This window comes from Lepidochelys kempii, chromosome 4 (genome assembly GCF_965140285.1).
Source record: "Lepidochelys kempii isolate rLepKem1 chromosome 4, rLepKem1.hap1, whole genome shotgun sequence".
Classification (NCBI taxonomy): Eukaryota; Metazoa; Chordata; order Testudines; family Cheloniidae; genus Lepidochelys; species Lepidochelys kempii.
In genome coordinates, this window is record NC_136383.1 from 37,563,491 (window position 1) to 37,577,445 (window position 13,955).

Below are 13,955 nucleotides of genomic sequence, written 5' to 3' on the forward strand. Positions count from 1 at the left end.
CCATTTTTCCTTTCTAATTCAATTTCCACAGATGGAGATAGAGATAAAATCATGGAAAAAGCAAAGGAATAAGTCATACATGGTTCACTGGAACAAAGAGGAAAATATGAAGGGGAGTTAGAGATAGATAGTACAATGTGATTGGTGCAAAAATAGAGTAGCTGAATGTTTTGTTTGTTTTTGTTTGAGAGAGAAGTCAGATTAGTGAAGTAAAAGAATAAGTAAATAGAGTAATTACATTTGATGTGAAATGATAATGGCAACATGATGCTTAGAGAAGCTGAAACAGGATTTTTAAATGTGTGTGGTTTATGGGAAGAAGCAATATACAACTGGATAAGCAGGAAATTGACATGTCATGAGATCATGAACAAGATAAGAATTAGAAGGGAAGAAAAAGGGATAGAGTGGTTTAGGATAATTTGAAGATGCTGGTAGGAGAATACTTTAGAAAAGCATATGTAATGAAAAAGGGAAGGCAGAATTGATTGCAATGGTAGTTTTGTCTGAATAAATTACACTGAATAAAACTTGTTAACCCTGTCATTTATCCTCTTCAATACCCTATCTTTTTATAGGTCTGTTTTTATTAGTTTCTAACGTTACTTGTGCAGTACACAAATGAGACGACAGTGTTGTATCATGCATTTTGAGGGTTGTTCAATCTTCTAGAGAGGAAGGTGTGCTTTTCCAAACTAATTATGTGGGCGGCGGCGGGGTTATGTATTCAAGAGCTTTTAAAATCCCTATTTAACATCGCTGTAATATCAAATTTCTGTGAAATATTTTTGGTGTCAAACATTACATTGTTAATGTTCCTCTTGTTTTTCCTAATGATTTTAACAACATAACAAACCTGAAGAGTTTGCTTTTGGGGAATATTTTTGCAGGAACTGAAGAGGAGGATGAAGGTGATGACCTGTTGTTGGGGTCTGTGGATGAGTTCTGGTGGTTTCCCCATATGTGGAGTCACATGCAGCCTCATCTCTTCCATAATGAGTCGTCACTGGTGGAGCAGATGATTCTCAACAAAAAATTTGCCTTAGTAAGTAACATCTTTGCACGGTATACTTAATAGAGCTGTATGAGAATCAGGATTGGTTTTTCAGGAAATGCTGCAATTGCGAATTTTATTTTTATTCTGAATCAGAATTTTTCAAATCAAAAATCAAAAATTTTCAAAAAAATCATTTTGGGTCAACTAAAAACTTCAATTTTGATAAAATTTAAAACTTTTTTCCTATTTTGACTTTTTTATTTTACATTATAATTTATAATATAATATAAAATCAAATACATTTTGAAACAAAAAGTTGTTTTTAAATGAAAAATCCAAACATTCCATTCCATTAAGGTTGAAATGCTTCATTTTGATTCAGTTTTCTGAACAGAATTTTGTCAACATCAGCACATTCCCTCAGAAAGTCTTAAATTTGGTGAAGTGGCATTTTCCAAAGAAAAAATGTTCTGGTGGAAAATTTTCAGCCAGCTCTAGTACTGAACTGCAATGTTTGCATAATGAAATACAGTCCAAGTTTATCATTCAGAACTTTCAAAGACTTATCTTTGCTTTGAAATCTAGTAAAATCTCTCAAGATTATTAACGTATATTACAATTACCCATTTGATCAGTTTATGTATAAAAATAGCTGTTCTGAAAAGCATTGACTTTGCTAAGTAATTATATTTTTACAGCAAGGTACTGAAAAAAAATATTTCAATGAGAACCTGAAAGAAAAAGAAAATGAGACATACAGATATAAGAAAATTAAGGAAAGAAAAATGTACTTGATTTGATTCTGCCATTCAGTTTCATGTAACAAAAAAAACCCCAGAAGTCTCACATGTGTACATTATACTATAGTACTTGTTTATAGATGTGAATGCTGCTAATTTTGAACTATAGTACTCTGGTGTAAAATACATTTTGTTGTTTAAAATCATATTCATTTTCACTATTTAAGAATTCACTGTGGGCTAAACTATGCTTTCCCCTGTGTGGGAGCACTGGATGAGGGGTCGGAGAGAAAGCATAGGGAGTGTTTCTCCCCTAGCACATTCATACATGAGCTAGTCATAATTTGGTTCCCAGTGCTGGAGGATGTAAGGAGAGTCAGATGAAATTAGCTCTGGGGCTAGTAGCCCCAGAGAGGCTGTTCCTTGGTGGCCTAAAAATAGGCCCAAGGCTAAGGAATGACAGTACACATGTTGAATAGGTGTAGCAAAGGGCTACACCTCTCCTTGGGTTTCTAGAACTATTGGGCCTAATTCTCCTTTCGCTTATACTACTGTAAACCAGGAGTAACTCCATTTGAAACCAGTGGAATTGCACTGGTAACGCGAAAGGAGAATTGGGTCTATTATGCTATTATCAATTTGGACACTATTTATCTTTACTCCTTCAAAAAGAAAATTTGAGCATTTAATTATATTATTTTAATTGGGACAAGGGTTGCCAACTGTCTAATCGCAGAAACCCAAACATCCTTGCCCCGTCCCCTGCCCTGCCCCTTCTCAGAGGCCCCACCCCCGCTCACTCCATTCCCCCTCCCTCCATTGCTCACTCTCTCCCACCCTCACTCTCTTTCACCAGTCTGGGGCAGGGGGTTGGGGTACGGGAGGGGTTGCAGGTTCTGGGCTGGGGGGTGGGGCCAAGGGGTTCAGAGTGTGGGAAGGGGCTGAGCCTGGTGCAGGAGCGGGTGTGTGGTGTGGGCTCTGGGAGGGAGTTTGGGTGCGGGAGGGGGCTCAGGGCTGGGGCAAGGGGTTGGGGTGCAGGAGAGGGTTCAGGGTGTGGGCTCTGGGAGGAAGTTTGGATGCAGGAGGGGGCTCGGAGTGGGGCCAAGGGGTGTGGAGTGTGGGAGTGGGCTCGGGGAAGGGGTTCGGAGTGCAGGCTCCAGCTGGGCAGCGCTTACCTCGGACAGCTCCCGGAAGCAGCTGGCATCTCTGGCTCCTAGGCTCAGGGGCAGCCAGAGGGCTCTGTGCATTTCCCCTGCCTGCAGGCACCGCCCCTGCAACTCCTATTGGCTGCACTTCCCGGCCCATGTGAGCTGCGGAGTCGGCACTCAAGGCCAGGACAGCGCGCAGAGACCCCCTGGCCGTACCTGCGCCTAGGAGCCAGAGAGACGTGCCAGTTGCTTCCAGGATCCGCATGGAGTCTGGGCAGGTAGGGAGCCTGCCTTAGCTCCGTTGTGTCACCGACCAGACTTTTAGTGGCCTATTAAAATCTCCCAGATTCGTTTCAGCCACCAGGAGATTAATTCCCGGCCAATCCGTGAGTGTTGGCAACACTAGTTGGAAAACTCATTAATTATGATTAACTTTTAATGCAGAGAGTAACTAAAACACACAAAAAATTACTCCAGCGATAAACCATTGTTCTAATTTTTTTGGAGATAACTAAGTTGCAGGTGATATTACACTAAATACTTCCAAAAGGTATGGAATAGTAATATTTTATCTTATAGCTTTGTATTTGAGACATAATTACCAAGTATATTTATACACACTCATGCGTGCGCACATCCCCACACACACACAGGGTGCATGAATCAGAACAAAAATACATTTTCTATTTTTTCCTTTCATTTCATTTGACCACACTTTTAAATAAAACCTTCTTTTTCCCCTTTAAAAGGGTTCACCTTTACATCTGAAAATGTGTAACTGGATTTATAATTTATGATTTCACAAAAAGAAAATAATTAATACTGCAGAAGAACCAGGTAGCATATTTTAGAATTTAATTCAATAATTATATGTAGAATCTGGGATTTCAAGTGCATAATGTCATGTGGTTTTACAACTAAGCATTGCTGCTATCTATGCACAAAAGTCAATATTACATCACACAGTAGTATTTGAAAGCTGTATTAAAGGTTCTCAAGACTCAAGAGTGACAAATAAGTAGCTCCTTAAACTTGTGTTTGTAACAGAGAACATCCCATTCTTTCACAAAATGAGCCACAAGTAGACTTTCAAGTGTCATGGTGACACTGACTAGCTCTGCCACTAACAGTCAAAGATGACAAGGATTTCATAGCCAAGATTAGAACTAACCAAACAACCCCTGGAATGTACAAATCACCCAATTTTCACAAAACAAGGCTGTATAAGTAAGGTTGTATTCTGGTTATATGGTATGTTTACCCAACAAAAACTATATTAAAAGTATGTTAAGGACTGACACACAACTATAAAAATAAGTAAATCAAATATATAACTGTGTTGCAACACTTAGGCCAAAGTCCATCAAGAAAGTATTTGAAGGTGCACAAGTATTCAAAACTACCCCCTAACTGTGATTACTTTAGCTTTATTGTTTTGTATTACAACTTTAATATAATGATAATGCAGTTTCTGTTAAGTAAATGTGTTTATTGGTTTTCTAGTGATTATTTTTAAATAAACATAATGGACCAAATATATCACTAATGAAACTCCATTAACTTCACCAGATAGAATTTGATCCATTGCTTTGTCCTGCATAGGTACAAATATTTGTTCTGTTGCATATAGGATTTCTATCAATTGTATTTAGGTTTTGAATATTTTTCCCAAAGTGCTAACTTAGAGAACTACCAGTTATGTAAGACAGTGGGATTTTGCTGGTCCAGCTCTTCATCAAACAAAAAAAGCATGGTTTTATTGTTGATGAAATTTAATTTTTTCTTTAATCCATATTTTGGGTCAAATTTATCCCTGGTGTAACTATTGACCCATTTTAGTTACTCTTTGCACTAAAAGTTAACTAACAAAATATAGTTTCCAGCAAAAATATCATTATATAAATCAATGGTTGACTTTGCCTGGAATACTGTTTTCATATCTGGTCACCCCATCTCAAAGAGAATATTGCAGAAATATAAGGGGTTCAAGACAAGAACTATTAGAAGCACATGGAAAGTGACTGAAAAGATAGAGACTTTTCTTTAGAGCAGAAGTGAATAAGAGAGGATGTGATAAAAGTTAACAAGAATATCCCAGTTATCCTTTAAGTGCTTCCTGCAGATTTTCTTGCATCTTCCTCAGAAGTAGCTGGTATGGCCAGTATTAGAGACAGGATACTGAACGAGATGGACCACTGCTCTGATCCATTTTTGCAATTCTTGTTTCCAAAGTCAGTTGGAAGACAGATTGAGATATATGAAGGACAGTTGTAGTTTACAGATGGTAAATATTGAGATTCATTTAGGTTGTTCTAAATCCAACCTGTTGTGAAATTTTCAGAAAATGAAGAAAAATGTGACATTAAAAAAGAAAAGATTTTACTCTGTGTTTTTATACAGCTACATCAATTAAATGCAGTTATGGGGTTTCCCCCCTACTGATTAGAAAGCAGTTTGCTCAGAAACTGAGCATTGAATCAGGGTGGATTTGATTTATATCAAATTGATTTAAATCATGATTTAAATCACTAGTTAGGAAGACTCGATTTACTTATGGATTTCTACATAAAAGTGCATTCTTGTTGGTTGTTATAACCTTACTGCATATTCTTCACAACTCAGAGATTTCATTCATAGGATTCATTTTTAGAAGGTACACACTATACATTTTTTAAGTGATTTATTTTGAAAACTTTTCAGATTAGTTTTACAGCTATATCAGAAAATGAATGATTGTTTGGTTATTTCACCTACCAAAGGTAATTGAAGCAGATATTTATGAAGTCACTGGGAGGTGAACAATCTCCAATTCAACAGGTTAATCATGAATATTTGGAGGATTTTCTTGCCATGCTGTATTAGGAGGAGAACGTCACCAGACAGACATTTAAATTCTTTTATTTAACTAAAATAACAACATTATGTATTCTGGATTTTTTCAGCAAACATATAATACTTTAACAAATAAGCGTATGAATTTCTGAATTTAGTTAAACATTCAAGTTTCTTTAAAATCAGGTTTGTTTTTGTTAAAATTGTTTAACGAAAATAGTTAAATGAAATATTTTTTTTAAATAAACAAAAATTAAATCGACTATGTCAGCCAGGTCAACGTGAGAAACTTAAAATATCAGTCGTCTTCACCTTCATTTTCCTGTTTGTTCATAATCTGGAAAAGAAAAACAAGCTTTCCTGCTTTTTCAGGTCCCAAACTATTTCTCAATTTGGAATGAATTAGTCCAAAGGAAGAAAATATTCTTTCTACAGTGGCAGAAGAAGCAACTGCTGTTAAAAGTGAGATTATCACTTCAACAGTCTTGGAATCTAAGTGCCTAAGTGACTTCCACCAGTTCACTGGTGTGACTTTCTTTAAAACTTCATCAGCAAACATATATTTCTTGAATGGTTCACCCTGAGCTCTGAAGTTTATTATAGTTGGCATTATGGAGGGATGATTGCTGGATGTCCATGTCAGAGCCAACTCCTCTTCTTCAGCAGTTAAGGTTTGACCCTGATACCGAGTATTGAGAATATTTGCAAGAAAATGAGCTGGAGATCGTGCTTGTCCCATTCGTTTTTTTAATGCTTGTAATTTAACTCTGTCATTGCATATTTCTCTTTTCAAGATCACACTCAGTTCCTTCCAGATTCAACAGTGTCAGCAATAAAACAGCTATTTCCCTGCATTTTGTTCAAGGCTACTCAGCATGTGTTCAACATTTCTCTTAAGCTCAATGTTGAGAACTTTGGCTGTGACAGTGCCATCTATTTTTTCATGATTTTCTTCAGAGACTGTCATCAGATTAGGCCAGTTCTTGGTACAGTGCTCAAACCACTACTGAGTTCCATCACACGTCTTGTGGGAGAGCTAGCTTGGTTCCTCCCACTTTTTTTCAGAGCAGCTGCTGCAAAGTGGTTGTTACGGAAGTATTTTGCAATTTCCACATTAGCCCTTATTTCTGGAAATCTTTGGCCAGGAGATGCATCAAATGAGCACTGCAACCGTATGTTATTAGCTTGGGACTCTCTTCACTGTCTTCTAAATTTTTTCTCATCTTGGATACATTTGCAGCATTGTCTGTTACCAAGCCGTGTACTAGACATTTGAATTTTTTCCCCACAGTTTGTTGTAGCTTTTACTGCTACTTCTTGTAAGTATTCTGCTGTATGCATTTCCTGATGTATCAGTATTTTCTGTAAGAAAGACATTCCCCCCTTCTTCTGTTGTCACACAAGCACATACAACAGGATCATTGTGGACATTGCTCCAGCCAGGTTAACAATTTCACCCTCTAGACCTTTTGCACACTGCTCAATTTCTCTTTCATACACTTTATCCAGCAATTTGCCTGCGACGTCTGCTCTGTTGGGTGGACTGTATCCTGGTCTTAATGACTGAACCATGTTAACGAAGTGTGGGTTCTCAATCATACGGAAAGGAGAGTTTGCTGCATAAACAAACGGGACAATTTTTTTTAATCAATTACCTCTTTTTGTAATCTGCTGTTTCTTATCACAAAGTTATCTACGGTTGTTTCTGGATGATGGAGATTTTTTTTTCTTTTTGCTATAGGTGATATACTGTGGCTATGTGACATACATGATGTGACTGAAACACTATCATTAGCAGATAACTCTGAAACTATAGAAAATGATGGTGATCTTGAAGGTGGATAGTCTTCAGAATCCTGTATGTTGAGGATGGATTCTCCCAAACAAAATAAGTTATTTAATTATTATTACCATACTGCTCATTTAGTATTACTCATTGCATTCACTGACACTCAGTACTACTTTAAAGGTGAAATTGTAAAAGGAAGATCTGCCTATTTCAGCTATTTTTTTTTATCACAACTGCATCTAAAATGATAGTGCCATAGAGTAACAACTATATTTTTTGCTCAAACATGAGAATTCACGAATAGTCCAGAAGGAAGACAGGCAGTCCTTAGGAAAGAAGTATGAAATAAAAAAGTTTACCAACCTGAAGATCCTGCATGTTCACACATGTTCTTTTCATCATCGTCAATGCAGCTTCCTCCTGAGAAGGAACACTTCTCATGATATTGTTTCATTCGGGCAACCAGGCCTTGCATTTCTTTGTTGCACTGTTTGCATTTTGCACACATGCCTGTCTTACCCACAGGTAGAGGAACTTCATTAAAATATTCCCAAACTGGGTCTCTTTTACGGCCTGCTGCCATTATAGATTTTCCCTTCTAGTAAAAGAATGGTATGGTAGATCTCAAATCAATGAAGGCTACACTCAGAAAGACCTCAAGACTTCTGGAATATGCTGCTCAAACAGTTTCACTTTTGTTTCTACTGCCTGTTCCTCCCTCCTCACATTTATCATTAATGATCTGGAGGATGGTGTGGATTGCACCCTCAGCAAGTTTTCAGATGACACTAAACTGGGAGGAGAGGTAGATATGCTGGAGGGTAGGGATAGGACAGAGAGGGCCCTAGACAATTTGAGGATTGGGCCAAAAGAAACCTGATGAGGTTCAACAAGGACAAGTGCAGAGTCCTGCACTTAGGACAGAAGAATTCCATGCACCGCTACAGACTAGGGACCGAATCACTAGGCAGCAGTTCTCCAGAAAAGGACCTAGGGGTTACAGTGGATGAGAAACTGGATATGAGTGAACAGTGTGCCATTGTTGCCAAGAAGGCCAATGGCATTTTGGGATGTATAAGTTGGGGCATTGCCAGCAGATAGAGGGACGTGATCGTTCCCCTCTATTCGACATTGGTGAGGCCTCATCTGGAGTTTCGTGTCCAGTTTTGGGCCCCACACTACAAGAAGGATGTGGAAAAATTGGAAAACATCCAGCGGAGGGCAAAAAAATTATTAGGGGACTGGAACACATGACTTATGAGGAGAGGCTGAGGGAACTGGGATTGTTTAGTCTGCGGAAGAGAAGAATGAGGGGGGATTTGATAGCTGCTTTCAACTACCTGAAAGGGGGTTCCAAAGAGGATGGATCTAGACTGTTCTCAGTGGTAGCTGATGACAGAACGAGGAGTAATGGTCTCAAGTTGCAGTGGGGGAGGTTTAGGTTGGATATTAGGAAAAACTTTTTCACTAGGAGGGTGGTGAAACACTGGAATGCATTACCTAGGGAGGTGGTGGAATCTCCTTCCTTAGAAGTTTTTAAGGTCAGGCTTGACAAAGCCCTGGCTGGGATGATTTAGTTGGGGATTGGTCCTGCTTTGAGCAGGGGCTTGGACTAGATGACCTCCTGAGGTCCCTTCCAACCCTGATATTCTGTGATCTCCAGACTTCTTCTCTTTGTCCAGATCTATTCCGCACCCAACAATCCTCTATTCACTGAGCTCTTTGAAACTTTGCGCTTTTAGAGAGAGGTACGGGATTGACTCTGTGTACACACATTTGCAGAGGGACAATAGGGTTGAGGTCTGTTATTTCTCATCTCTATATATTTATTTATTTTAAAATATTTTTGCTGTTGACAAGCATGTTATCTCTGGAGACACAAATCCACAGTTTGAGAACTGCAAAACTAAGCATCTCTGATGGTATCTTCTAGACGAAGCACTGAGTCCCATTAGGTAGATAGAAAGATTAACCTAAATAATCTATACAGAAGCCCCTGGAACCCATAAGATTGGGTCCCTAATCCATGAACTATTGGAACTCATTTACAAAACTTTTCTTAAACATTAGATGAATATATAGTCTCAGACTATAGAATTAGAATTTATAATTCCTATTCCATGATGAGATCTCTTTGAGCTATAATGTATCTTAATTAAAACTATCTTTAGATAGGTTTTTTCCTCAAAAAGTATTTTATCAAAAAAATTGAATTTTTTTAAAAAAATCATTGATTTTTATCCTCCCTGGAATTGATGCAGCATGTTTAGGGCCTTACCTTACCATTCACAGTCCATTCTAGTCAATTTCCATTCACAGTCCACTCTAGTCAATTTCCATTCACAGTCCACTCTAGTCAATTTCCCAGTCATAGGATTTTAAAAATCAAATATTTCACAATTTTAGCTATTTAAATCTGAAATTTCACGGTGTTTAATTGTAGGGATCCGACCCAAAAAGGAGTTGGGGGAGGGGGATTGTGAGGTTATTGTGGGGGGGGTTGCGGTACTGCTACCCTTACGTATGCACTGCTGCTGGCGTCGGCACTGGGTAGCTGGAGAGCGGTGGCGGCTGGCCGGGAGCCCAATTCTGGAGGCAGAGCCGCCACCAGCAGCAGCACAGAAGTAAGGATGACATGATATGGTATTGCCACCCTTACTTCTGTGCTTCTGCCTGCAGAGCTGGGCGCTCAGTCAGCAGCCACCACTCATGGTATGGTATTGCCACCCTTACTTCTGTATGAAATTCAGTAAAACTTCTTACTTCTGTATGAAATAGTATAAGAATAACAATATTTGAAAAATACTGAAGAAGATACTATTACATGGGAAAAGATATGCTCATAATTAGTATGAAAGATTTTAATTAAATTACATATTTATTAGTGAATATTGGTGTAAGATTAAGAAACCCCTTAATTCAGACTTTTGTTTAGAGTTGAAAGAAGAAGATTAAACAGGACATTAGAGAATACAGTCTCTTACACGGTTTACAAAAATTATTCCTTTTGATGCTTGTGCATGCTCAAGTGAAGTAGAAAAGATTAAGATAAGAGAAAGGGGAATTGAAACTTCTGTACTGGAATTAAGTAGTTTAAAGCTAAATAACTGATTGTAGTCAAATCAATGGGCCGAGTCCTATACTCTTTTTACTCAGACACACTTAGTATTGAAGTGAATGTACATCACACACTCTGCACCCACAGTAGAGAACCAACCATATATATAAGGAATAATTGACAGTGTGATATATAGGCCTTATCAAGCATAACTTTTGGATGGCTGCATTACTACCAAGTGAGGAAGCTCAAAGTGAACTATTCAGGCTATCTTAAATGCATGGTAATAAAACCATATGCCATAGCATGGCATCATACATTCTGTGTTTGCCATGAATTTAAAAAATTTTTACAGATGTTTTAGATTTTTTTTTTTTTAATTATTGGGATTTGAAAAAAATCCTCTACCTAATAAACCAAGTATGGTTTTTAGAAGTCCCACTGTACCAGGCCCAGAAGTGGCCCTAAATCCCTAAAATGAGGGAAAATAGCTTGTCTTTACCTATAAACTTTACAACTTTAATGTCTGTTTTTTCAGGTTCTTCCAGGACTAGAAGGAAATACTGTGTATTACACTGACAACATTGTCTTCCCAATGGGATGAAACTCCATTTCTAGCCTTTCTGCATCGTGATCAAACAGATTTTGTAGCTGTGACACTTCATTTGTAGAAAACTTGTCAGTAATCTAGGACTAAATCTTGACTGTCCTGAACTTGGGGCCAATGTCACACACACACACACACACGTTTGTATCTATACATATGAATGGGTACATGGAGTGCAATTTGCATCCGCTACATCTCTGAGGGCCCTTGTGCCCAAGGAGGTTTCATACCTAGAGGAAAAGAAAGCATTAATTCTGATACCAAATTCCTTCCATAGGTTCTGCAGGGTAAAGTCAACTGCAGGTTCCCATTGTTGGAGACTGGATGCCTCAGGGGAGTAGTAAGCCGTTGATCTCTTGATCCCAAATTAGAATCCACCCCAAGTCCGACACGACCAAAAAGTAGTTACTCTTATATGGCTGTTCATAGGCAATGTGAATGAGTTAGTGGACTAGGCCCAACTCCTAGTGGGCAAGCGTCCACAAAAATCTCCATGCCAATTGGCAGCCTTGATGGCAGTCTCAGGAGAGAGGCCAGAGTTTGATGATTATGGAAAATGAATTACCCTTTCACCTTAAGAGTTCGTCATGGTTCCAGCAACTTGGCAAAGCAGTGAAAGGAAGTATGCTGTGCTTCTGCCCATTCTGCATCTGCTTTGGAGATAAAGAGATGGTTTCATTCTTCAGGAATGTCTGTACAGTAGAACCTCAGAGTTACGAATACCAGAGTTGCGAACTGACCAGTCAACGACACACCTCATTGGAACAGGAAGTACACAATCAGGCGACAGCAAAGACAAAAAAATGGAAATACAGTACTGTGTTAAATGTAAACTACTAAAAAAAGAAAAAGCAGCATTTTTCTTTGGCATAGTAAAGTTTCAAAGATTTCTTAAGTCAATGTTCAGTTGTAAACTTTTGAAAAAACAACCATAATGTTTTGTTCAGAGTTATGAACATTTCAGAGTTACGAACAACCTCCATTCCCAACATGTTCGTAACTGAGGTTCTACTGTATGTCAGTTTCTACAATCACTTAATTAACCACAAAAGAAAAAAATGATATTTTTTTACATGCAAGCAAGAAGAGTGACAGCATCACAATATAAACTGATATGTGCCGTGGAAGAAAAAGTGAGGTTATGCTTTTGTTATGCAGTTGATAAAGCTATTCTATATAAATTCTAAAGTGTTAAAAAGATGCTTTTCTCCCATTGGTATAGGGTTGTGTGATGTTTTAAATGTTATCAATCTAGTTTCCCTCCCTGTGCAGTATATGTGTATATGGGGGGTATGATCCCAGTAAACCTGAGTAAAAGTCCAAAAAGTAGTAAATCGGGGAAAATTCTCCATTCTCTTGGCTTGGGTATCAGCTTATGATTGTTTTCTTTACCTACAAGTTGTAGTTTCAGAAATCACTAGGTTCACCCAGAATAATTTAGGAATTTAGCTTTAACACAGAATTTAGTAAATTATAGTAGAGATAACCAAGTGAGATCCATAACTGAATTCAGTAAAATAAGAGAGAGAGATTTAAAATTACAGTGGAGTCCTCATTTTAAGGCATAGAAAAAGAACAACAGGAATCTTGAGGAAATATGATTAGGGATGTGGCTATCCATTTAAGATTTTAAAGTGAACCAGGCAAGATTATTAAAATCAGCAAGAAACTCACTTAGGGTCATTTACATGCCAGCAGACACATACTGTATCTAGATAATGAGCTGAGTAGCAGTATATGAAGATGACTATAAAAGGGAGTTCTAGTTGGTAGTAACTGTGAAATTTAGTCAAATTTTAAGACAATCAAATCTTCAATTGGAAATCTGAAAAAAATGGAGCTGGAAAGTGATATCATTTTGACCCAAATATGTGGTAAGAGGATTCTGCACAAAACATCTTAGACAAAGATTACACTGTGCTGATCAACAGAGCATGAGGGTAGTGCTGAGTGAGTCTGGGAAAGGAGAGGAGTGCCTCAGTACTAGTTTAGAGCCAAGTCAGTACTCTGGTTTAAGCACTATGACTAAGCAGTCACCTTTTGTGTTTGTTATTTTAAAGAGGTAGCCAGACAAATCCTGAATTTGTGTATTGTTAACTGTTTAACAATGATATATTCATGGAACCAGCTGTTCTGCTCCTGCTCAGCTGACACAGCAAGGACAGAATACTAGGAGAACATCTGATCTTACAACTTTTTCTTAGGGGAAATTTTACCCCTGTGCACTTGGGACTTAAGTGGTATATAGGTCTTGTAATGGTCCTCTGCACAGAGAGTGAATTTTATCAGCAGAGTGGCAATAGGCTCTGGCCCTGAGCACTACACAGGTAAAACTTATTGAAGTCAGCAAGAGTATTGCCTGAGTATGAGCTTGTTATTTAAAGGCTCACAGTGAGTGGGGTCACATATTTTGTATTTGGGGACTTTTTAACAGCAGAATACAGGCCCTTTTACTGATTAGCATGCTTCATGAATTCTCAGTCTGTGAGAAATTTTTTCTCAAAAACTTGCGAAGATATGTCCTCCTTTTTGAGGTATTGGTATAAGAACACAAAATAATTTTTCTTACACTTCTGTCATTCTTCTTTTCTTATTCCTAAAACTTCGTTATAGGTTTGTGTATTCAAACCTTTGCATATCTCGCTGCTTCCCTTTTATAACCAGCATGCGTCTTCAAATCATTCCTAACTGCATTTTAGACCTATCTATGCTGTCTCCCAGAAAAGGTGTTTGCAAGCGACACAAGCATTAAATTAATTTTCTAGATCAGTCACTTTTTCTGAT

The 13,955-nt window shown here is 38.1% G+C and overlaps 1 protein-coding gene across 4 annotated transcripts in view; it reads left to right on the top strand.

Annotated features, from left to right (window-relative positions):
• The window catches only part of LOC140910327 (bifunctional heparan sulfate N-deacetylase/N-sulfotransferase 3), a 121,546-nt gene that overhangs the window by 45,426 nt on the left and 62,165 nt on the right, over positions 1-13,955 (top strand). For all 4 annotated transcript variants that reach the window (XM_078852468.1, XM_073340983.2, XM_078852469.1 and 1 more), the window contains exon 4: positions 891-1,045. In XM_078852468.1, coding sequence (XP_078708594.1) covers positions 891-1,045 — 155 coding nt within the window. The remainder of the gene's footprint in view (positions 1-890; positions 1,046-13,955) is intronic.